Below are 23689 nucleotides of genomic sequence, written 5' to 3'. Positions count from 1 at the left end.
TCCAGGTTAGCTGGGACCTTAGAGGTCATCCAGTTCAACCTCACAGTGCGGAGAGAAAAGTTCCACAAATATCCTCCCTCCAGCTAAAGATTCCACAGCAGACTGTGTCTCTATTCTGAAGCTCAGTGATAAGAGCTTGCAACTGTTGACCCCAGTATTGTATTTGTTTAGTTTGCGTCAGAACTTACTCATAAATAATTAAGAAGGCATTCTTTCCCCTTCCAAAGCACTTTCTCCATGATTCAAAATTTTATGTGCTTATTTAAAAATCAAACTCAGGCACATCAGATTTATTTCTACTGACATTTTGTTTGAAGCTTCCATTTTCATTATCTTGTGGTAGCTTAAGGTCTTTGAGTAAATGTGAATTCTGGTAGTACTTTAAAATAAGTATTTACTGACATAGGAGATAGATGAGACCAAAGTCTCAGTTAAACATATACTAATGTCATGCACAATCTGTAGTTTCAAAAAAAGGTTACTGCCTACAAAATTCATTTTTCATGTACTTTTTAAGACTTAAAAAGTACATGGATTTTTTATGAATTAGATCTTTTATGGAAACATTACCTCAAAAACGATGGATTTACATCAAACACTAATTCACAGGGCATTTTTAATATGAAATATGAGAACATGGTTTTTTGAATATCTCAAAACAAATCAAAATACACCTTTCTGTTTAAGAATCGGGTTAAGAATATGGGTTAAGAATTGGGTGTACATGGTTCTGCCGTTTACATGTTTTTCTTCTGGTAGATGGTAAGTTCCATGAGAACAGGTTTCATTTCTTCATGTGTGTGTGTATATATACATACACACATTTACATATATACCCAATATCTTGAGTGGGGTCTGGTAGCTTTTAACAACTGCTTGATTGAGTGCTGTTTTTTTTCTCAGATGGATAATATCCTTCCAAGGAAGATAGTGGTTGTAATGCAAAAATTTGAGAAGCAGTTTAATCATTCTACATTTCATTTCTAATAACTCAGGGTGGTTCTGTAAATATTATTCCTTTCAATTTCCTGTCATGAGTCTGTTTCAAGAGTATCAATTTCACACTTTTCTTTAGGGAATGTTTTTGGCATTGAAAATAGGACTTCACTCTGAAATGGGCAATGAATGGTCGGTTCAACAGCAACAGTAATTAACAGCATGATTTTTAGTTTTGATGAGCTGATTCATCTTTAAAAAAGTATATTTGTATCATTTAAAGGGAGTAACCTTTTATAGAAACAAATAAAGAATGCTGTCATCTATAATAGTATTGTGTTTAAATGTCAGCAAAAAAGGGCAGAATATTAGTTTGCACGTTTGATGTACTTAATGATTAAAAAAGAGAGAGAAAAGAAAGAACAGAGAGAACCAAAGGAGATCAAAAGGAAAATGTTTGCATTAAGAAAGTTCCAAAAAGAATACATCATGTTTTCATAGTATTCTTAAAATACGTATGCATTCCCTCTCTCTTTAGCCAGTTTATTGCTAGTCATGAATTTTGTGAATGCTAAGTATTTAAACTCAGGCTTTAACAGATAATATTTTATGAGCAGTAAGAATTTAGAGATATGTTTCTATGAACCATGAAGCAGCTTTGTGAATTCGAACAGTTCTCTTTGTACCCCAGTTTTTCCAACTGTACAATGAGAAAAATAACTTTGCTCCCACTACTTCACAGCCATGTTATGGGAGGAGGGGGAAATAAAGCAAGATCTGCCATAGCTAATCTAGTGAAAAGAGTACTTGACTTGAGAGTAAGGAGGCTTGAATCTTACCTCTGACACTGACAAGCTGAATGGCTAAAGAAAAGTGATTTAACCTTTCTGGGCTCCAGTGCCTCATTTGTAAAATGGGTACAGTAGAGTGCAGAGCCTGGAAATCAGGAAGACCTGAGTTCAAATCCAACTTCTGAAACTTACTGCCTGTGTGACCCTGGGCAAGTCCCTTCACCCTGTTTGCCTTAGTTTCCTCATCTGTAAAATGAGCTGGAGAAGGAAATGACAAATCACTCCAGTATCTTTGCCAAGAAAACCCCAAATGGGGTCATGAAGAGTGGAACACAACTGAAAACAACTTAACAACAAACATCTGAAATGTCCACCTCACAGGGTTGTCCAGAAGATTAAATGACATGTATATAAAGTACTTTGCAAGTATTAATGTTCCATACAAATGCCAGTTACTAGTAATATAGAATTACTGGGGAATGAACAGCTTCACTGACATATTTTGGACAAGTAAAACTCATCCCTCCAATTGCCAAATACAATGTTTTTGATGGAAATCTTCCTAAATTATATTAAATGCTTCCCTGTCTTTATAAATAGAGAACATTGAAGAGCGTTTAACCTTTTCTTGTTAACTTCTGTTGACCCAGGGTCATTATAAACTCTATTATTTTACTCTACAGCAATATACATTGGCATTATGTCCTCTTGGGAGTTTTTTTCTTTTTTGGGGGGAGTTTTTTTTTCTTTAACCTTTTGTCACTCTATTGTCCTGTCCTAGAAATTTCAATCTTCCCTCTCCCCTCCCCTGTTCGTATCTTCTAATCTGCTATAAGTGGAAAATAAAACAACCACATTATTAATTACACTGGGTTAAGTGAAAATTTGAACGTCTAGTGTTAGTACAGGAAATTTATGACATTTTTTTGGACGTTCATAGGCCTTTTTATTTTGAAAGTTTAGGGGTAAGGCTGCCCCAAGTCCAGAGAAATGGGATAATGTAATTAATAGATCTTTCACTAAAGAAAATAAAATTGCTATGGTTTTAACAAGTGAGGATGTGACCCTACATGAAACAGTCCCTTCCCCTGTGATAACATATTTCATTGAGAAGAAACAGACCCCTTCTCTTTCATGATGAATCACCTAACAGAAAGTCCCCAAATTCACATGTGAACTGGCAGCAAAGTCTCAGTATCATTGGATTTTTGAGTGAGAAAGAACCCTGGATGGCACCCCCTAATTTTGCAGATGAAGAAACTGAGAACCAGAGAGGAAAAGTGACCAACTAAATCAAGATTCAAAGAGTAGTAATGGAGTGAGTACTTCAAATCCAGTGTCCCTTTTTTTGACTTGGACATCATCCAGAGATCCTAATCTATGAGCAGTAAAGTCACCTTCCCAAAAGTTCTGATTTCCAATGTAGGATGCTTTCTAAATGGATGTAATAGAGCAATGGAACTTTGGAAAGATGTCACATATAATGAATTAGGTAACTCCTTATCAGAGAACTTGGGGATTTGTATATACCAGAGTTTCAAATTCCATACATCTAGTCTAAAGGAAAATTTCTGGTTGGATCAGTCAACTCTCTGAAGGCAAACATTTTCTTTTAATGTAATGGAAAGACCTAATTAAAGCCAAGCATGACTCCAACCTGAAAGTGATGCGGACAGCAAGAAAGAGAGTGCCTGCCCTCTTTTCCCACCAGCACTATACCTGATGTCTTGTGTGCGAGTTCCTTCGTCCTCGGCTAGAAGCGTTATTAGAAATACAGGATGAAAAGGAGATAGAGAATAAACACAGCAGAGATACAAGGTACAGACAATAAAGTCTCACAATTTTACCCAATATAATGAATTCCTTAAGTCATGGGAAATCCAATTAATTTGTTTTTTTGGGTCCACTGCAACCTCACCCCGCCTCGCCAGGAGGCTATCATTTATTCTATATAACTCATTTTCCAAGCTGGAAAAATACTGTTTAATTAAATTCTTGTAAAAAATAACGCAGCCTCTCTTTACATGGGCCTTAAAAACAACAATAACTCTCAACATGAGGTATATGTGGTATACCAAACCAAACAATCAGCACGCAGGACCAACCCCCTCCTCCAAGGGAATTCGATCCAAATATCAAATTCTCTTCTTTCCCCTCTGACTTCAGGAAATATTATATTGCTCTTCTGGGAAAACAAAGAGCCCCAGGACAGACTTGGATATAATGATCTGCCTCCTTTTCTAAGAGGCAGAGACCATTATAGTAATAAGTGTGGAGATTAGCCACCCAAATGGCTGGTACCAGTACCTTGACGAATGTTTCCAAATCCCCATTAAACAACTTAGCATTATACTGTGATCGGGGTCTGGGCTTCCTGTGTTTCTGGGGTTTAGGGGGAACATTTGGAGGCCTAAGGGAAGGGAATATAATTACTGAGTATAGAATAAATCAAACAGTAAATGAAACACCCAAAGGTCATGTCAAAATTACACATAGAAGGAACCTCTTAAGTATTCACCACTGCCCACCCACATAGGAAAGCACATTGTCTCTTCACGGCCTTCATTCCCTCCCTTCACCATTGATATTATTTATTAATGAGACAGACAACACATCGAATCAGACTTTTGGTATCCCCTACACTTTGTAACTAGTATTATGGGCCATCTGAAGTCATATCAATTGGTTAACATAAAGCATGTGGTAAGAAATTACAGGCCTATTAAAATAGTGGAGGAATTTTACAAATTTAAATGACATGATTTATGGTTATAATTTGGTATTCTATCAGTGTTAAATAATAAAAATGTCTCAGGAGAATGCTGGGATTTTTAGCCTGGGTACCACTGGTTATGGATAAATTATGAGTGCAAAAGCAGGGTTCAAAAAACTCCCTTCCCTGGCCACACTTTTGTGTTGTATCCAGTTATTAGAAGGTAAGATCCTTGAAGGAAGGGGTGGTCTCACTTTTGTATCTGCATCCCCAATATAAATATAAGGTCTGACTAATAGGAGATGCTTAAAACTCATTAAATTGAATTGAAGAGCCATTCTAATATTTTCTCAGGGGAAATAAGCTCATGTAACAATATTATTTAAGACAAATCATGACACTACCTAAATGTGTGTTTTTCATATAACAATTATAATATACTCCATGTATTTTTTCCATCTGATTGAGTCTGCCTTATTAATCATCTATTCATTTATCTACCTAAAATAATTGATTTGGAGGCAGAAAGTAACTTAGTTCAAACATCTAATTTCATAGATGAGTAAATTGCGACCCATGGACAGCCTCAGACCAAGCAGCAGAGCTGGAATTAGAACCCATATGAGTCTTCTTACTTCAAATCCAGTGTTTCCCCCACATAGCTCTATGTATTTTCCTCTATGAACCTGTTTCCTGCCTGAAATCTTTATTTGGACTATTTGTCTGTACAAGAGCTCAGACTCCAGAGCGGAGGCTTCCTAACTAATTTCCAACGTATTTAGTTTTGATATCATAGTTATAAGACATATACCATAGAAGAGAACCCTTCAGCCTATCTGCCATGGCAAATCTCATAAGGAAAACAGATTTAAAACTAGAAGCAACCTTAGAGACCAACTATTCCAATCTCTTCATTTTACAGATGAGAAAACCTGAGGACCAGAAAGTTAAACAAAGTTGGGACTCAAAGGTTCTTGTCTTCCAAATGGGGGGTTGGAAAGGGCAGCCCCAAATCACTTTATAGATGATCATATAAAAATGTAGGCCCCTTCTCCTACAATATTTGGTTGGCATTTTTTTCCAGTTACTATGGATATATAGGGTTTTATGATACTTTTTAAAAAGGGGAAAAAAGTTCTTGAATAAGGTACAGCAGAAAATATGGCATGGGAAATAGATCAAAGCTAATTCTTGGAAAATGTACTTATTTAATGAATAAAAAATATTACAAACCCATAAGCTTCCTGATAGAAAAGCTACTAATGAAATCATGTCTCTTGGGAAACTTGGTTATGTTTGTAGAATAACACTGCAAAAATCAAGAATGAATTCTGGGGGCAGCTAGGTGGCACAGTGGATAGAGCACCAGCCCTGGAGTCAGGAGTACCTGAGTTCAAATCCGGCCTCAGACACTTAATACTTACTAGCTGTGTGACCCCGGGCAAGTCACTTAACCCCAATTGCCTCACTAAAAAAAAAAAAGAATGAATTCTGTCCTTCTGCCTTGGAAATGAAGCAATTTGGCCCCTAAGTAGAGAAACCAACAGATGATGGTTTCCCAAGCAGTCTGCTTGTCAGCATCCTAGCATCTCTGAAGAACTCATCTCACCTGACCAATAGGGCAGAAGGCCTTGAATGCCATGACTCACAGCCAAATTTGTGCCTTTGTAATTGTCAACAGAAGATAATGAGAAGGACAACGAAAAGGACTGTGACTGTGTGTCAAGCTCTTAGCTAGGTAGGCTGGGATTTTCTCCCATAACTACAATTACTGGGTTAGCTTTTGCCGTCTTAATTAGGAAGTGAGAAAAGGCATGTGGACTACTGAATAGGAAATACCCCAGGAGGGAAGGAACAACTCAATTGCCACCCAGTGGGTCCTCTGAATAGCAAAGATGTGACAATGGGTGGCATCTAACTACTTCAGTCACTTTAAACAGATTGAAAAGCTTCCAATTCATTAGAATCCATGACAATGAAATGGTCCTTTAAAATCAGGGCTTTCTCCATTGGTCTATTGTTTTTGGAAGGTCACTGAGTAAAGGAAAAAATGAAATCAGAAGACTTATTTCAAGCTAGAATCTCATTTAAATATCTGTCTTCAATGTAGGTCTTGGAATATGGCTAATGTTTCAGCCTCAGAATAAGTGAAACAATTAGAAACAGGTCAGTGGCACCAGTGTCTTGAATGACTTCTAACTGCTATACTCAAGGCCTGACAATCGCTTCATTAAAAGAAGCCATTATCTGAAATGAACTCAAACAGGGCCAATGTTCAAGTAGTGGCCTGACAAAGGAAATTTTAGATTAAAATAGCGTGTCCTTCATTAAGTGCAGAAAAGGAGGGGAGGAAAAGCCTATGTCAAAGGCTTTCTGGGGTAGCAAAAAAACAGACTAGATGGTTACCCATTGATTGGGCACTATGTCTGTGGCCATAATGGAACATTATCATACCATAAGAAATGTTGAATGCGAAGAACTTGGGGAAACACCGCAAATCTTGCTGGTGAGCCATACATATGCAAAGACTATGATAATGTAAATAAAAACTACATTCAAAGGCAATGACCAGTCTTGGTGCTTGAGGACACATTGCAAAACACATTTCCTTCACCTTGGTAGAGAGGTGGAGGCCCATGGGCACAGAATGGTATGTACTGTCAGGTGCATTGTTTTGTTGGTTTAGCTTAATTGTGTTTCTTTGTTATAAAAGAGGGATTAGTGGGAGAGGGTGTAATATTGGGAAATGATTGGTATAGAAAACAAAATTGCTACTGCTAACTGTCACAGAATTTAAAAGCTTAGCATTGTTTTCTTTTTGGAAACATTGGAAAAACAGTAGCTATAACTCCGTTTAGTCGGTTTGCTAAAAAAAAAAAGAGTGATAAGTTCACTCTCAAATAGGAACATTATTGAAGTTCTGAAAACCATCTGGTCAATTTTGGTGACAGGGCTGATACAGTGATTTCCTAAATGTACCTCTCAGCCCAAAGAAAACTTGGCTTCCCACTGTAAAATCTTTCTAAGGATGATTAGAACCGCTCTCAATGCTGCTATATCATCCTTTAAAGAGAAAACCAAAGCTTCCTAACTTTTCCGAATCTGAATTAGAATCTGCTTAAACAATCCTTTCTTCAGTCTCCCACAGTTGTGACTCTAAAGTCTTTTGATAAAAGAAAAATTACAACTCTCTGAAAGGGTTAAGCTAAGACTGAAGAAAGTGCTTTTTGAAGGGGCAAAGGATGACCCCATTAGGACCGTTCCACAAATAACACAAGGGCAAGACGGGACAAAACAGGTCTTGACAGCGGTTCATGTGAAAAAAAGAAACATGGGTTTTTTTTGTTTGTTTTTTTGGTGAGACAATTGGGGTTAAGTGACTTGCCCAGGGTCACACAGCTAGTAAGTGTCAAGTGTCTGAGGCCAGATTTAAACTCAGGTCCTCCTAACTCCATAGCCGGTGCTCTATCCACTGCACCACCTAGCTGCGCCCATTGTTTTGTTTTTTAGTGGGCTTCAAGTTGAAGTAAGTCAACAATGCAAAAGGGAATCCAAAAAAAAAAAAGGGAACATTATCTTGGGCTGCTAGGTGTCTAGGACTGGGTCCTGTTGCCCTGATTAGACGCTTTCTACAGTGTTCTAGTTCTGGTGTCACATTTTAGAAGAAGGACATTCATAAACTGGAAGTAGCAAGAGGAAGGTGGCCAAGGCAGTAAAGAGTGTCAATATCATTTCATATGAGGATCAGTTGAAAGAACTGGAGATGTTTAGCCTGTAAAAAAGTCTTGGGGACTGGGGAGTGGGTGGATGGGGAGGGGAGAGGAGAGGGTGGCTCCCTCCAATCATTAGAATAAGTGGGAGTGGGCTTGTTATAATTGATCCCCAGACCACAGCCAGGAGGAATGGGTCAAAGTTGTAAAAGAAGCCTGACATTAGGAAAGGTTTCCTAACGATTGGAGTTGTCCCAAAGTGCCTCTGGAGGGATTGGTTCTCCCTTCACTCGAGGTTTTCTTACAAGAGGCTACAAGATCTCTTCTCTTCGGTGGGATAAAAGGAATTCTTATTCATGTATGAATTGGAATAGACAGCTTCTAAGATCTGTCCCTATTCTGAGATTGTGTGATTCTCTATCCCCCTCTCTTCACTATAAAGGAAGAGGGTGTGTATGTGTGTGGGGGAAGTAACTATATTTGGCTTTTTTGGTGTGCTTCCTAGCAGAATAATGTAATGATGTAAGCTGTTAACTTAATGATCCAATCTTATAATGCCCCTTTGTCCCAAATCTTTCTGGAGCCTCTCAGTGCTCTGATGTAGACAATCCAAAACCCATTCACCTTGGGCTCCTGTTACCAAATTGCCTCAAAAGAACACTTTACTATTCTACTGGGAAGCCCTCAGAAATACATAAAAGCAAATCCAGTTTTACTAGAAACCTGAATCTACCATACGGATCGATGGGTTTCACATACACTGGGTAAAGCCTTTCCATTTCTGATAATTTAAAATTTTCGGTGTCTCTCGACAAGGGGTAAGAGTAGCTAAGATTTGTTATGAGCAAGATTCAAACATCTTCCTACCTTGTAGTCATATACTCAGCTCTGTGACCTAAGGGAAGAGAGAGAAAATAGGTTAAGTTGATGGAAACAGATAATGAAGCTGATTTTCTATTTATCACCTATTCTTATAATACTTTTTCTTTTTTTGTGCACACCAAGTTCACAATTACTCACACACTAAGTAAATATTAGCATCCTACTGGGAAACATGAGGTTAACATAAACTTAGAAATACATCCCAAGGCAAATATTTCCCAATGTCCCCTTTGCAATATTAAAAAAAATTCTGTAGGCCAACTTGGCATCATGCATAACGTCACTGAAAAGTTAGACAAGCTTATGTTTTTATTGAATTACGCCAGCTATATATTGAGGCCTTCTCATAAGACATTCTTTGATTTCTATCCCAAGCTTTCTTCTGTCCTATTTTTATTGAGGACAGGGACGATTTCTCTTGTATCCCTAGCCTTTAATATGTATATAGCATAAATACATATATACTATAGCATATGTATTATAGTATATAGTAGTACATAGCAAATCCTTAATAAATATACATAAATGAATCTGAAGATTCAAAACCAGTTGAGGGTCTCTTGTGAGCACAACTCTATATCTTCTTGCCTAGGACCCAATAGAGGAAGAGTACAATCTGGCAATTTTGGGAAATGGGGAGGGAGGTGTGATGTTTCTTCTTCGATGTGTTAAGCCTTGCTTGATCTTAGATGTTAGCTTACAGCTAAGGATAATAGAATGATAAAATGCCACCAAAATGCAGGATTCAAATGTCAATTATTTATTTTGAATGCTTTGTATTAGAGATATATGCCAGGGCACACAGATTTCTTTGGAAGTACTGACTTCCCTTTAGTGCAGCTAGTTGGCTCACTGGATAGAACACTGAGCCTGGAGGACTTGCATTCAAATCTGGCCTCAGACACTTACTAGCTGTGTGACCCCCATGACCAGTCACTTAACTTCTCTTTGAATTAATCCACTGGAGAAGGAAATGGCAAACTGCTCCAGGATCTTTGCCAAGAAAACCCCATGGACAGTATGGTTCACGGGGTCACAAAGAGTTGAACATGACTGAGTGACTGAACACCACCACCACTGGCCTGACTTTAGATTAAATTGGTATTTTTGCTGCAATCTGTGATTCAAATCGGCGTGGGGAGGTAGTTAGATTTTAAAATCATAAATGACATTTTGATTGTTGACACTAAGGTATGACAGTGTTCAGTTAAGCTGCTTCTACTAACACATGACTTAAAACCCTTCCTTTTGGGTTCCCTGTCCCTTAAAATGATGGGCCCTTTTTTTTAAGGATTTTATGTCTCTGGTTTTGTTCTCACAATCTAAGCTAATTTTAAGGTTGCCACCTGCTCTGGTATTTCAGGGGTGGCTGGGAGAGTGTAAAGGGTGCATTTGGCACCCCTACATGCTCTAAGCAACCCAACATTGTCCTATTTTGTTTTGTTGTTGTTGTTGAGTCGTTTCAGTGGTGTCTGACTCTTCATGACCCCATTTGGGTTTTTTTGGCAAAGATAGTGGAGTGGTTTGTCATTTCCTTCTCCAGCTCATTTTACAGATGAGGAAACTGAGGCAAGCAAGGTGAAGTGATGGCCAGGGTCACACAGTGAGGAAGTATCTGAGTCTTCCTGACTCCAGGCCTGGCATTCTACCCACTGTGCCACCTAACTGCCCTACATTCTTCTATAAGAGCTTGGAAAAAGACCTGGCCCAAGAAGGTTATTTTGCTGTACAACCCTTAATATCACAATTCCTGGAATGTTCTTACAATCAGCCTCTTGTAATCTCTAGCTCTGTCCCACTACAAGAGACCTTTCCCGATTCCCTCATTTGTCAGGTCTCTCTTCCCACCCCTGGTATTCTGTGTGTGTGTTATACTACTCACTCCATGAAGTCCTTTGAGCAACTTAAATTGAGCAATGCAAGGACAAAGTTTTTAACTGCCTTGTTGTAGGTGATGAATGAACTCTACCCAGGTCACTAGAGGACTTTCTAGGCAAGCATCCCCTCTTGTCTACTAACTAGCCCATCAGGTATTTGGCAGCTCTCCAGTTGATGAAAGATGCTAAACCAGTAGTTACCTTTTAGAGAAGAGCTGACTCACTTAAAGTCATACATGGAATCACAGGGTTTCTAGTTGGAAGGGAACTTAGCAATCAACTAGCCCAACCCCTCATTTTAAGAGGAGGCCCAGAGAAGCTACTTGCCCAAGGACACAGATATCAAATGACAAAGTTGAGATTAAAGTCCAGGACTAATGCATTGTTGGTGGAGTTGTGAACCAATTCAACCATTCTGGAGAGCAATTTGGAACTATGCCCAAAGGGCAAACTGTGCATACCCTTTGACCCAGCAATACCACCACTAGGTCTGTATCCCAAAGAGATCATAAAAAAGGGAAAAGGAACCACCTGTACAAAAATATTTACAACACCTCTTTTTGTGGTGGCAAAGAATGGGAAATTGAGGAAATTGGGGAATAGCTGAACAAGTTGTGGTATATGAATGCAATGGAATACTACTGTGCTATGATAAAGGATAAACAGACAGATTTAAGAAAAACCTGGAAAGACTTATATGAACCGATGCAAAGTAAAGTGAACAGAACCAGGAGAACATTGTACACAGTAAGAGCAACATTGTGCCATGATCAACTATGACTGACTTAGCTTTTCTCAGTGATCCAAGACAATAACAAAAGACTTAGGATGGAAAACGCTCTCCATACCCAGAGAAAGAACTGAGTCTGAATGCAGAAGGAAGCCTACTATTTTCACTTCTTTTTTTTTGTGGCTTTTCCCTTTTGTTCTATTTCTTCTTTCACAACATGACTGATGTGAAAACATATTTAAATGTTTGCATATGTGTAACATATCAGATTGCTTGCCATCTTGGGGAGGGGGAAGGGAGGAAGAAAAAAATTTGAAACTCAAAATCTTATAAAAAATGAATGCTGAAGACTATACATAATTAGAAAAAATAAAGTACTATTTACAAAAAAATTTTCTGATTAAAAAAAAAAGGCAGAGTTTATTAAAGTCCAGGTCCTCTGATTCCAAATTCAATGACCCCCCTCCCCCATAGCTGCTGCTTCTAATTACTATTAAAGAGAGAAGTCTTTATTATTATTATTTTTTTGTGAGGCAATTGGGGTTAAGTGACTTGCCTAGGGTCAAGAAGTCTTTATTATGAAGGACTTTATTATTAAGGGAGTAAGAACCTATAATGGGCAGCTAGGTGGAACAGTGGATAGAGTAATGTGCCTCTGGACAAAGGAAGATATTTTTGTGAGTTCAAATCTGGTCTCAGACACTAGCTGTGTGACTGTGGACAAGTCCCTTAATCCTGATTACCTCAATTTTCTCATCTGTAAAATGAGTTGGAGAAGGAAATAGCAAACCAGTTCACTATCTCTGCCAAGATAATCCCAAATGGGGTCACAAAAAGTCAGATGCGACTGGACCACAACAACAAAAGAACTCTGTACTCGTTCCTGTAAGGGTGGACTGGAATACCTACCATGAAGTTGGGGCTGGACTCCGACCCCTCCCCAAAGGACATGCATGACCCAGAAATTCCTTATTGATCCCCATGATCAATTGGGTTGGGGAGAAGATGACTGGCAATGCAGTCAGGAGGAAGCAGGGTTTTATCATCCATAGAGAAATATGTAGGTGCTTGATTTATTGCCCAGGTGCAGATATTTGTAAAAGCCCATCAGTATGTTACAAGAACTAAGCCTCATTCTTAAGTTTTACAAATGTGTTTTGTCAACACATAATATTGGGAAAAGCAGTATGTCATAGCAAATACAGAGCTAAACTCAGAGTCCAGAAGTCCTGGGTTCAAGTCCTGCCTTTTATATGGCTGTATGACCCTGGGCAGGTCACTTAACCTCTTAGTCCCTGCATCAACTCTTTAAGATTGCAATTTGAAGCCAAGGTGTTGACCAGCATAGGAACATGGGATTTCCTCATCTCAATTCCACTGAAATTATGGGTCTAATATTTGTCTTCTCTAAGTGCCATTAACAGCATAAATTCCCTTGAATACTCACTCAGAAAGATAATTTGTAGAGTTCTATGTAATTCCAAGGCTCACAAATGTAAAACTGAAACCTAATAGAAGCTTTAACAACCAAAAAGCTAAAACTGGATGGAGATACAGAGTATATTTGACAAATGTATTCCTGAAGGCTTTCATATGCTATTTCCTAACCTTTCTCATTTCCTTAAAAGGAGAAGCATCTATGGAGGTATGGTTTTAGAGAAAGCAATTATTCATAGTCAGGTTTTCTTTGGAAAATATACTAACTCAAATGGCAATAAAAGAATGCAGCCAAATAACCTACTTCATTTTGTTCTCAGAAGCCTTAGGCCATGGACTAGAAACAGACATGGAATGAGCTTCCAGTGTCTGACCCTCTGTATGAAGCGGAAAAACCCCCCAAAACCAAAATCCTTGTACTGATTTCTTAAAGTCTTAACTTTAAAAGAACAAAAACATTACCCAAAACAAAACAAAAAAACACACAACCCAAATATGACACTGATTAGAAGAGCTCATTGCCCAGTTTTTTAGAAGTCCAGACTGATTCCTCCTATATACATTCATTATATTCAATTTTGTTAAAAAACAAAACAAAAAACCAAAAATGTACAAAACCCTGTGCCATTAAAATGCTGTTATTGTATTATGAGTTATTGAAAAATAAAGCTTTTGGGGGCTTTTTCTATGTAAACCTATTACCTAGTTTCTTCCTAAATTTCAGTGAACTTAGATAATTAAGATGATCATTTCAATGGCATCACTTCTGCGGCTGTGACAACAGCAAAGTAAGTTTTATAAAAGTGTAAATCAGTAAGTAAGCATTTATTAAATTCTTTACTCTGTGCCAGACACCGTGCTAAGCATTGGGGATGTAGTCCTATCCTCAGGTGGCTGACATTCTAATGAAGAAGACAACACCTATAAATCAGAACATTCAAGAGATATCCAGAGTTGATAGAAGGCAGCCTTAAAGAGGGGGGTGGTGAGGCCAAGAAAAGTCTCCTGGAGAAGGTGGTATCTGGTCTGAGTCTTAAAGGAAGCCAAGGATTCTAAATCAGGTTGGGAGGGAGAGAATTCTAGCAGACAAAGGCATTGAGAGAGAAGATGGAGTGTTGTGTTGTGTTGTGTATAAGGTTGCAAGTAGGCCAGTAGGGTTAGAGTGCACGGCACTAGAATGTAAAAAAAGATTAGAAAGGCAGGAAGGATCTAGGTTGTGAAGAGCTTTGAATGTCAAACAAAGGACTTTATCTTTGATGTTGGAGGCAGTAGGGGTGTGTGTGTGTGTGTGTGTGTGTGTGTGTGTGTGAGAGAGAGAGAGAGAGAGAGAGAGAGAGAGAGAGAGAGAGAGAGAGAGAGAAAAGAGAAGAGAAGAGATAGACAGATTGACCTTGGTCACATCTACGCTTTAGGAAAATCCCATTGTCAATGGAAGTTGTACTGGAGTACACTTGAGTTAGAGAGACCATGTAAGCAAGCTTTTGCAGTAGTCTAGGGAAGAGATTGACAAAGACCTGAATGAGGGTGGTGGCTGTATATGCAGACAGAAGGGGATATACAAGAGGTATGGAGAAAGGAATGACAAGACTGGACAACTGACTGGTTATGTGACATAAGACAGAAGAGCTGAGGATGAACCAGAGTCGTGAACCTGGATGACTGGAAGGAGGATAATGTCCTAAAGCGAAAGGGTCTGAAAGCAAAGAAAGAGCTAGGCAAACCCATGTCTGTAGTTAGAACTTTAGCTGTATAAGATCCATTGCAAAATCTTTGGGTTTAGAGCTACTTGTTTTTTTACCACAAAGGTAACTTTTGTAGTAATATGTATAATACAATTCACAATTTCTGTTGTGCCACCTCAAATCTTTGTGGCCCCTTTTATGGTGACTTTACATCATCCAGGATCACTGATACCTTCTTTTAGCCTACATACAGGTGGGGTTTTTATCATTGAGTTGTTTCAGTCAGGTCTGACTCTCTGTGACCACATTTCCTTCTCCAGCTCATTTTACAGATGAATAAAACTGAGGCAAACTGGGTTAAGTGACTTGCCCAGGGTCACACAGCTAGTGTGTCAGGGGCCAGGTCTGATGCTCTATCCACTGAGCCACTTTGCTGCCCATAAAGGCAGGGCATTTCTTGATTACTTATTTTTTTAATTTCCATAAAAGTATTTTATTATTTTCCAGTTACATGTAGAGATAGTTTTCAACATTTGTTTTTATAAGATTTCTAGTTTCACATTTTTTCCCCTCCTTCCCCTTTCCCAAGACAGCAAGCAATCTGATACAGGTTATATATGTACAATCCCATTAAACACATTTCTGCATCAGTCATGCTGTGAAAGAAGAATCAGAGCAAAAAGGAAAAACCTCAAAAAACAAAAACAAAAAAATAGAAATAATGTGGTTCAATCTGCATCCAGATTCCACAGTTCCTTTTCTCTGGATTTGGAGAGCATTTTCCATCATGAGTCCTTTGGAACTATCTTGGACCACTGCATTACTGAGAAGAGTCAAGTCTATCCCAGTTGATCAACACACAATGTTGTTGATACTGTATACAATGTTCTCCTGGTTCTGCTCATCTCATTCAGCATAAAATCATGTAAGTCCTTCCAGGTTTCTCTGAAATCCACCTGCTCATCATTTCTTTCTTTCTTTTCCCTTTTTTTTTTTTTTTTGGCAGGGCAATGAGGGTTAAGCGACTTTGCCCAGGGTCACACAGCTAGTAAGTGTCAAGCGTCTGAGGTCGGATTTGAACTCAGGTACTCCCGAATCCAGAGCCAGTGCTTTATCCACTGCACCACCTAGCTGCCCTTGCTCATCATTTCTTACAGCACAATAGTATTCCATTACATTCATATACCACAACTTGTTCAGCCATTCCTCAATTGATGGGCATTCCCTCAGTTTCCCATTCCTTGCCACCATGTAAAGAACAGCTATAAATATTTTTGTACATGTGGGTCCTTTCCCCTTTTTTATGATCTCTTTGGGAAAAAGACCTAATAGTGGTATTGCTGGGTCAAAGGGTATGCACAGTTTTATAGCCCTTTGGGCATAGTTCCAAATTGCTCTCCAGAATGGTTGGATCAGTTCACAGCTCCACCAATAATGCATTAGTGTTCCAATTTTTCTACAGCTTCTCCTATATTTATTATTTTCCTTTTTTTGTCATATTAGTCAATGTGATAGGTGTGAGGTGGTACCTCAGAGTTATTTTAATTTGCATTTCTCTAATCTTGATTAATTATTATTATTTTTTTTTTAAGTGGGGCAATTGGGGTTAAGTGACTTGCCCAGGGTCACACAGCTAGTAAGTGTTAAGTGTCTGAGGCTGCATTTGAACTCAGGTACTCCTGAATCCAGGGCCAGTGCTCTATCCACTGCGCCACCTAGCTGCCCCTGGATTAATTATTCAGAGAGGGAGTACAACATATAAATTGTCCACCAGGCTAGTGGTTTCATCAGAGCTCTTTGGAGTATACATGGGATAGTATGCCTGAAAGGCTATAGTATCTCCATTTGCCCTTAACAGGGTGTTCAGACTGCAAAAGCCTACACAGTTACCTCCATTACTGAGGCTGTAGCTTTAAATGGTGGTTCTGGCTGGGTGTGACGCTAATCTAAGAGATGGAACGGGATACTATTTAAAATAGTAAAATATGAAATGTGCAGCCTACGTGGAGCTCATGAGCACAAACCCTCACTCTCTGCTCTTAGTCACAGCCTCTCTCCAACACAAAGATTCATAGACCGCCTAGTGGGATCATATAATTTATTGCATGTAGAAAAAATGGAAGAAACTAAATTAAATGCACTCATATGGAGTCATCTACCTTAAGCCATTTTCTAAACCTCCTCCCACTTGCCCTACCAGATCTCTGGATGTGGCAGGATGTGGCAGGGAGATAGTCTCAAACCACCCTCACCTGAAACTTAGGGAAAGGAACAAGGGAAAAATGTGATCTTGGGATCAAATGGGAGAGCAGAACAGAAAGCAGCCCTCTCCCCTTCAGTTCACTAGCCTAATGGTCATCAGAACAGATCCAAGTCTGAGGATTGGGGATCCTCCCTCCTCCTGCTGTTTTTCATCTCTATTTAATATAATTTTCTTTTCCCCAAAATTCATCCCCATGTCAAACTTCCATATTTCTGTCATGGGCATCACCACCCTTCCAGTGACCCGAGTTCACAACTTGATGTCATCCTCGATCCCTTTTTCTTGTAGCATTCATCTCTTTATCTCTATTCACACAACCACACCCAGGTTCAGGTGCTCATCACCTCTCACTGGGTCTATTTCAACAGCCTCCTAATTGTTCTTTCCTTTCCAATCCATGCTCTACAAAGTTGCCAAAATAATCTTCCTAAGGCATAATTCTAAACATCTTATTCTACTGTAAAAAAATTGTGGCTCCGTAATCTATTCAGAATAAAATACAAAATCCTTATTCCTGTCTTGTAACTAACTTTTCCAACTCTGTTATATATTTCCCTTCTTTTTTTGTTTTGTTTTGTTTTGTTTTCGCAGGGCAATGGGGGTTAAGTGACTTGCCTAGGGTCACACAGCTAGTAAGTGTTAAGTGTCTGATGCTGGATTTGAACTCAGGTCCTCCTGAATCCAGGGCCGGTGCTCTATCCACTGCACCGCCTAGCTGCCCCCTATATTTCCCTTCTTGATGTACTTTTTTTTAGTTGAACGTTCAGTTCAACTAACTGTTCCCTGATCTCAACATACCACTTTCCACCTTGAAACATTCATATAAGCTTTATACTCAATGCCTAGGTCCCATTCCCCATCTATGTCTTTTGGCATCCTTATCTACTTCTTCCATGAATCTTTCCCTGCTACCCTTAGCTGATTTTTTCCCCCCTCAAAAATTCCTGAAGCATTTTTTCCTGAACTATTTTCCTTGCTTCTTGGTTCCCTTTCCTTCTGTTTAAATGTAGGTTTAAATGTAAATTTCTTGAAAATTATTTCACTTCTGTCTTTGTATACTAAGTATGAAACTTAGGGCTTTGGACATAGTTTTTTTTTTTAATTTTTAAATTTTTTTTAGTGAGGCAATTGGGGTTAAGTGACTTGCCTAGGGTCACACAGCTAGTAAGTGTTAAGTGTCTGAGGCTGAATTTGAACTCAGGTACTCCCGAGTCCAAGGCCACTGCGCCACCTAGCTGCCCCGGCTTTGGACATAGTAAACAATTACTTTAAAAAATTTGTTGAATTTAATTGCTCTGCTTATAAAGTTTTCCTCTTTGCCTTTAGAACATACTGGACTCTGACTGAAATGCCTGCCCCCATAGTTTTTGTACCTATCAAAATCCCACCCATCCTTCAGGTCTATTTAATTCTCACTGATTACTCTCACTTCTGATATTCTAGGGCACATGTTCTTTTTACCAGTTGTCTGGGCACTTTGTCACCCAATATCTCGAGCTGTTAGTTAGATGTTTCATACACATAACTTGCGTCTCTAATTAGATCTTAAATGCCTTGAAGATATAGGCTAAGTGCTATTTATATTTTATTTATTTTATTTATATTTATATTTTTTGTAATCCTCGTGTTGTTTATTTATTTTATTTATATTTATATTTTTTGTAATCCTTGTGTTGTTTATTTATTTTATTTATATTTATATTTTTTGTAATCCTCATGTTGTTTATTTATTTTATTTATATTTTATTTATATTTATATTTTTTGTAATCCTCATGTGTTGCTAAAAGAATGAATGAATAAAAAGATCTGCCATGGCCTCCTAAGACCTCAGGGGTAAACAAGGGTCTAAACTACACAATCTGAAACACAAATCTCACTTGAAAGTGACTCTTCCAGGATCATTAAACAGACCAACCATTTCTACTGTAGAGGGTTCCATATCCTTCACCTCCAAGAAAATGGAAAATGGAATCAGGCACAAACACTTATATAAAGAGTGTGTGTGTGTGTGAGACTGAAGTTACATTCAGGTTAGACCAGTTGGTTCTCTTTCCTCAGGCTCGAGGGTTGGCCTATATTGGTTGTCATACCAATATCTTAAACAAAGAACAGAGTTCCTATTGTGTGGAGAGAATCCAGGTCCCTCAAGCAGAAGAGAAATGGTCCCATGAGGACTCGGTACCTTTGGCTACAACAGCTCAGGGTAAATTTCCCTGATTCTAGATAAAGAGATGACAAGCTTAGACTTCACCATGTACAATGTGCCTGCACATTGTAGTGCAGTTTGGCAGCTGAGGATGTAATCTGGGATAGAGACCAACAACTGACCTGAATATAGCAGGATTTAATAAAGGCCTATTAAAATAATATTAAGAGTCTGGATTTTCTACTGGGAAGATGTAGACTTCATTCTAGACAGTGAATCACTTCCATAAAAACCCTCTGAATGTGACCTCAAGTATCTTAACTCGTGCAGTCCCTGGTGCCAAGAATGAATTCACAGCGCTAGTTCTCACAAGAGTACCATTTGCAAAGTGACATCACATTGTAGGTAGAATACAGAATGCTCCGAGCCTTAATGTTCACTGAGGCTAAATGATGCCTTTGTGGTCAGAAATTACTGTAGGGGTATACTGCTCTATCAGGCAGAGAGAGGCAGAGAAAGAGAATTGAAAATTGAAGAAAACTGGGCAAAGAGATATACAGCCAAGTTTTTCCAAAAACTTTCATTTTGAGTTTTTCTTCCCCCTTAGGTGAAAATTTTATCTTACGGTTTGAAAGTTCAACTGGTCAGTCAACAAACATTTATTAAATGCCTTCTATGAGCACCGGCCCTGGAGTCAGGAAGACCTTCGTTCAAATCCAGCCTCAGACACTTAACACTTACTAGCTGTGTGACCCTGGGCAAGTCACTTAACCCCAATTGCCTCACTAAAAAAAAAAAAAAAGAAGAAGTCATCAAAGCAGGGCAGCTAGGTGGCACAGTGGAAAAAGCACTGGCCCTGGAGTCAGGAAGACCTTCGTTCAAATCCAGCTTCAGACACTTAACACTTACTAGCTGTGTGACCCTGGGCAAGTCACTTAACCCCAATCGCCTCACCAAAATAAATACATAAATAAATAAACAAACAAATGCCTTCTATGAGTCTACATGGACAGCTAGGTGGCTCAATGAATAGAGTGCTGGCCTTGGAAGACTCATTTTTCTGAGTTCAAATCTGACCTCAGAGAATGACTAGCTGTGTAAGCCTCACCAAGTCCCTTAACCCTGTTTGTCTCAGTTTCCTCATCTGTAAAATGAGCTGGAGAAGGAAATGGCAAACCACTCCAATATCTTTGCCAAGAAAACCCCAATAATAATGTTACTAAGACAAAAGCAGAAATTGCCATTGTGTTTCAGGAGCTTACATAAGTTGGGGGAGATAATATTTATGTAGATAGCTAGGTGGCTGGACTTGGAGTCTGGAAGACTTGAGTTCAAACTGGGACCTCAGACACTTACTAGCTATGTGACCCTTTGCAAGTTGACTTGGTGCCTCTGTTTGATTCAATTTCCTCATCTGTAAAATGGAGATGATAATAGCACCTACAACCCAGGATTGTTGTGAGGATCAAATGAGATAATATTTGTAAAGTGCTTTGTGAACCTTAAAGTGCTATGTAAATGCTAGTTATTATTATTGTTATATAAGAATATGTGAAATAAATATCACACACACACACACACACATATATATATATCAAAACAAACAAAATAAAATATGTACAAATTACAAGTGGGATGGCACTAGCACCTGGAGGGAGACAGAGATGGATAAAGCCTTAATGTACAACAGGGATTCCTTAACTTTTTTCATATCATAGACCTCAATGGCAGCCTAGGAATGACTATAGGGACTCTTCAGAATAATTTTTTAAAATAACTGAAGGAGGGGCAGCTAGGTGGCGCAGTGGATAGAGCACTGGCCCTGGATTCAGGAGTACCTGAGTTCAAATCCGGCTTCAGACACTTAACACTTACTAGCTGTGTGACCCTGGGCAAGTCACTTAACCCCAATTGCCTCACTAAAAAAAAAAAAATCACTTTGGCAACTGAGTGTAGGATGATGGATTGAAGAGGAGAGAGACTTGAGGCTCAGACACCATTTAGAAAGCTACTGCAGTAGTCCAGGTGAAAGGCGATGACTGTGTGCTCAGAGAAAAGAGGCCATCAGCAGATACTGAGAAATAAGGTAAGAAACTTGTTTACTTCCTGGGAAAGGAGAAGAGAGGATGACACATACCCTGCCTTCACTTTCAACTAAATCTCAGGAGGCCCTATACATCATGAATAAAAGAGAGCTAAGGGAAATGGGCCATGGGGCAGGAAAAGGGGTGATTTTATCTTTTATTTCCATTTTCATTTTACAAATAAAAGAGAAATCACTAACTGAATTATACAGAGCCCCCCCCCCCCCCCCCCCCCCGTAATAGTTTTATTCCTAGCCAGGAGATTAACCAAAATGTAAAGAAAGTTCTTAAGAAAAGCCAATGCTCAATTGAAAAAATAAACTGGATTCTAGTGTGGGAAATGAAATCTCAAACTCTGTAACTTACTAAAACATCAAAACATATTACTGAGCAGAGAATAAGGTAGGGGGCCACAATTATGTGGAGGTTATAGACATGGGAAGTTGGGTGTGGTTTATTAGCCAGATCCCTTTGGGATCACATTAACTCTATGACCAAAGCCCCTTTTCTAGATACCATCTACACAACCCTTCTTATACCCTCCAATTCCTTTTCTATTAATACATGTTCTCTCTCATCTTCCCCTCCTATGTTTAGATATGTAATTAATTTCATTTGATATTCATTAAATACTTACTTTGTCAGTTACTGTGCATAGGAGTAGTGATATAAAGATGAAAAATGTCAGTCTTTGTCCTCGAGTTTATAGTCAAATGGATGCATATGTACATGTATATGTATCTGCACATGTATCTGCATATTGTAATGATTGGAATGATGCCACCTACTGGAGACTTGCTGTGGGAAAGCTCCGCCATGAGGAAAATGCCTCAGAGGCATCGTGGCTTTTCCTTGGCGTCAGGAAATGATGTTTACTCATGGGTGCTGTCTATCAAGGCTACCAGCCAATCAACTTGAGGAGCCTCTTATTTTCTGGGAGGAGACAGGAAGGAGGAGAGGGAGCCTGCGCGGAGAGCTCTCGCGCTTTTGGGTTCCTGACTTGATGGTGGTGGTGGCAGCAGAGGACTTCACAGGAAATTTGAGGAAAGATAGGAATGCCAGGCTGTTGGAATTCTGTTCTCAATCTTTTTCTTTCTATTTTTCAATAAACCCTTAAAAACCTAAACTCGTTTTATCAGTGATTTTAGTCAGTTTCCCCCAAAACTGGGGCGCAGGCTCCCTCTCCTCCTTCCTGTCTCCTCCCAGAAAATAAGAGGCTCCTCAAGTTGATTGGCTGGTAGCCTTGATAGACAGCACCCATGAGTAAACATCATTTCCTGACGCCAAGGAAAAGCCACGATGCCTCTGAGGCATTTTCCTCATGGCGGAGCTTTCCCACAGCAAGTCTCCAGTAGGTGGCATCATTCCAATCATTACAATATGCATTTGTATATATGTGTATACACACAAATGATGTATTGAATATACATGAAAATTTATAGATGTGTATATGTGATCTCTGTATAAATCTGTAAACACATGCACCAATTGATACCTATCAACACTCAGATTTATTTAATATTTGAAGGTTTATACTTGTCTCATAATAAACTTATAAAGTAGATAGTGTTAGGAATTATTGTTTCCATTTTTACAGATAAAGAAACTACAGCTTAGATGTAGTAACTTGCAGTAGTTTGTATTAACTTGTCTCCTCACATAGCTAGTAAGTACCAAAGCTGATTCCAATTCCAGACTACTTTTTCATCTCTGATGAATCACCCCCTTTCTGATTATTTTACATTACTTACCTTCTCCCAATGTCCTTTGCAGCAAATCATGTTTGGCTTGAAGCTTTGTAATGAGATTACTGCCTTCCAGGTATTCTCTGAATTTCTGCACAAGGGAAGATTGATTTTTCAAAAGAAAAAAAATTATCACCAAAAGGCAGCATTTTGAAATAAATGTCCTTGTGTTATCTCGAGTGGACATTATGGTCTGGGAAATGAATGACGTACCATGAAGTAGAACTGCTCAGTTTCCTGCTGGTTGGCTCTTCTTTTAGCAATGCTGGGTTTACTCAAGTATGTTTCTGAGACGGTGGACTTTACAGACTCTGTGGACCGACTGTGCTGGAAGCATTCCGAGACATCATAATCCTCGATGGTGACCATGTCTTGTATTGTTTGTAAGGTGGCTTCGGTTGTTTTCTTAACCTGGGGACACAAATACATTTTCTTTATCTCGTAAGAAGGAAATGCCAACCAAGACAAAAGTGGTCTCAGATACTATGCAGTAGGGTACAGAGATTTGGAAATGACATGAAGAATCGGGGCAAATAGAAGTAATTGGATTGTACTGTATTGGAGACACAGGCAATAAAACAGCATGATCTAGCTGAACAGAACCCCCTCAACCCCCAGTGGATTAAGAGGTAGGATACCTGGGTATTCTGGCTGTATGTACTACCAACTAGCCATGGGCTTTGGGGCAATTT

The 23689-nt window shown here is 38.9% G+C and overlaps 1 protein-coding gene across 2 annotated transcripts in view; it reads right to left on the bottom strand.

The window, feature by feature from the left end:
* SRGAP1 (SLIT-ROBO Rho GTPase activating protein 1) overlaps positions 1-23689 on the bottom strand; it is a 357119-nt gene that overhangs the window by 53664 nt on the left and 279766 nt on the right. The window contains exons 9-12 of one of the 2 annotated variants that reach the window (XM_043967043.1): positions 23211-23408; positions 23004-23088; positions 9018-9045; positions 4035-4137 (exon numbers count right to left, since the gene is read on the bottom strand). In XM_043967043.1, the coding sequence (XP_043822978.1) occupies positions 4035-4137; positions 9018-9045; positions 23004-23088; positions 23211-23408 (414 nt within the window). Of the gene's footprint in view, positions 1-3446; positions 3481-4034; positions 4138-9017; positions 9046-23003; positions 23089-23210; positions 23409-23689 lie in introns of both variants that reach the window. The other variant, XM_043967042.1, reaches the window with a different exon arrangement.

This window comes from Dromiciops gliroides, chromosome 5 (genome assembly GCF_019393635.1).
Source record: "Dromiciops gliroides isolate mDroGli1 chromosome 5, mDroGli1.pri, whole genome shotgun sequence".
NCBI lineage: Eukaryota > Metazoa > Chordata > Mammalia > Microbiotheria > Microbiotheriidae > Dromiciops > Dromiciops gliroides.
The sequence above is the reverse complement of the archived record's forward strand: the minus strand, read 5'-3'. Positions and strand labels throughout refer to the sequence as shown.